A 1,670-nucleotide genomic window follows, 5' to 3' on the forward strand; every position below is an offset into this window, starting at 1 on the left:
CTAGAATTTGTGGAAGAAAGTGGTGGTGAATATGTCCGGGCCAGGAGCTTTTCCATCTTTAAGCTGGGCCATAGCAATATCCACTTCCTGAGTTAGTATTAGACGGAGGAGAAGTTCATTGTGCTCCTCCGTGATTAGTTTTGGCACATTGTGTGTGATTCTGTCAATTGTAGGACGTCTGTTGATTTCAGGCTCTTGATGGACTTGCTTGAAGTGATTGAGGAATTCCTTCTCAATTTCCTCATGCTGTTCAACCCTTTCCCCTCCTTGTTTTTGTATGAAAGGGATGTTATTGCGCATTCTTCGTTGAACAGTGGTTTGGTGGAAGAATTTAGTGTTTCGTTCGCCCTCTTTCAACCATCTGATCCTGGACTTTTGCTTCCAATATATCTCCTCCTGCTTTCTTCTCTCCTCCAGCTGATTGTGGATGTGCTGCTCCTGCTCAAGGGTTCTTTCTGTGTGGCCTCCTGTGCTTATTTCTTGCTGCAATTCTGCCAGATCTTTTTGAAGATCATGTTGCGCCTTGAAGATGTTTCCGAAGGTCTCACTATTCCATCGCTTAAGGTTGAATTTTAGATGTTTGAGTTTCTGTTGGAACTGGTACATCTTGGAGCCTTCTGGCGGGATGAAGGTTGTCCATGTTGTGTGAACAAAGTCTTTGAAGGAGGGATGGGTAAACCAGAATTCCTCGAAGCGAAAAGGTCTTCTTGTGGTGCTGCCAGGACGTTGCCATTGAAGAGCAATAGGCCAGTGATCGGATCCTGAGTGTGGAAGTATGGCCGCTGATATGTCTCCCCCTAGATGAATCGAGTTGTCTGAAATTAGAAACTGATCCAGTTTGGAGGCTATTTGATGCCTGCCTGCTCTTCGATTGCTCCACGTAAAAGTGCCATTACAGAAATGCAGATCTATTAGAGAGGCGTTCTGGATGAAGTCTTTGAAATGGGTGTTTTCCTGTTCCAATCTGTTTCTGCCCCCAATCTTTTCCTCCAATTTTGTAATCATGTTAAAATCCCCCCCTATAATCCAAAGCGGGTACCTTCTATTGAAGTTTAAAGCTTCTAAGGTGTGGAGGAGAGCAATTTTTTCCCCTGCTTCCTGAGGGAAGTAGACATTCGAGAGATTCCCATGAATATTAGTGCCAATAATGTGGAATGCAGCCTAGATTAAATTATGAGAAGCGTGAAAGTCCGAGAGAGTAAGTGCTTGAGAGTTCCACGCAATGGCTAGCCCCCCAGATGCGCCGGATGCATCCACAACCACCGATTGACATCCTGGCCAAGCCTTTGAGAGGATAGTACCTAGAGTTGAGCTGTTACATTTTGTCTCCTGGAGAAAGCATATTTACGGCTTTTCCATGTTTATCATATTTTTTAACATTCTGAGTTTTCCTGGGCTATTGAGCCCTATTAGGTTCCATGAAATGAGCTTCATGATTCACTATTGGTGGAGGGCTTATACTACTTCGTAAGCTTAGCATACCTGCCTGAGTCCACCAATATTTTCCCTATCGCTATTGTCCGTTGGAGATCAGTTCTTCTTCCCCTTTTTTTGGAATCTTTTGGGGTAGGGCATAAATCCCATTGACTTCCTGATTGGATGCCGAGCTGATACTGATGGTAGGCTCGAGAAATGACTACTTCCAGTTTTTTAAGCTGAAGTTCTGGGAT

General features: G+C 44.2%; 1 protein-coding gene across 1 annotated transcript; it reads right to left on the reverse strand.

Annotated features, from left to right (window-relative positions):
* Positions 1–1,005, reverse strand: LOC149250216 (uncharacterized). Its single transcript, XM_089453578.1, has one exon. It carries the CDS (start codon positions 1,003–1,005, stop codon positions 1–3), a length of 1,005 nt encoding a protein of 334 aa, XP_089309704.1.
* Between the last annotated feature and the right edge of the window lie 665 nt (positions 1,006–1,670).

This window comes from Pinus tabuliformis, chromosome 7 (assembly GCF_031772625.1).
Source record: "Pinus tabuliformis cultivar Carrire ecotype Pingquan chromosome 7, CPIR1, whole genome shotgun sequence".
NCBI classification, from domain to species: Eukaryota; Viridiplantae; Streptophyta; class Pinopsida; order Pinales; family Pinaceae; genus Pinus; species Pinus tabuliformis.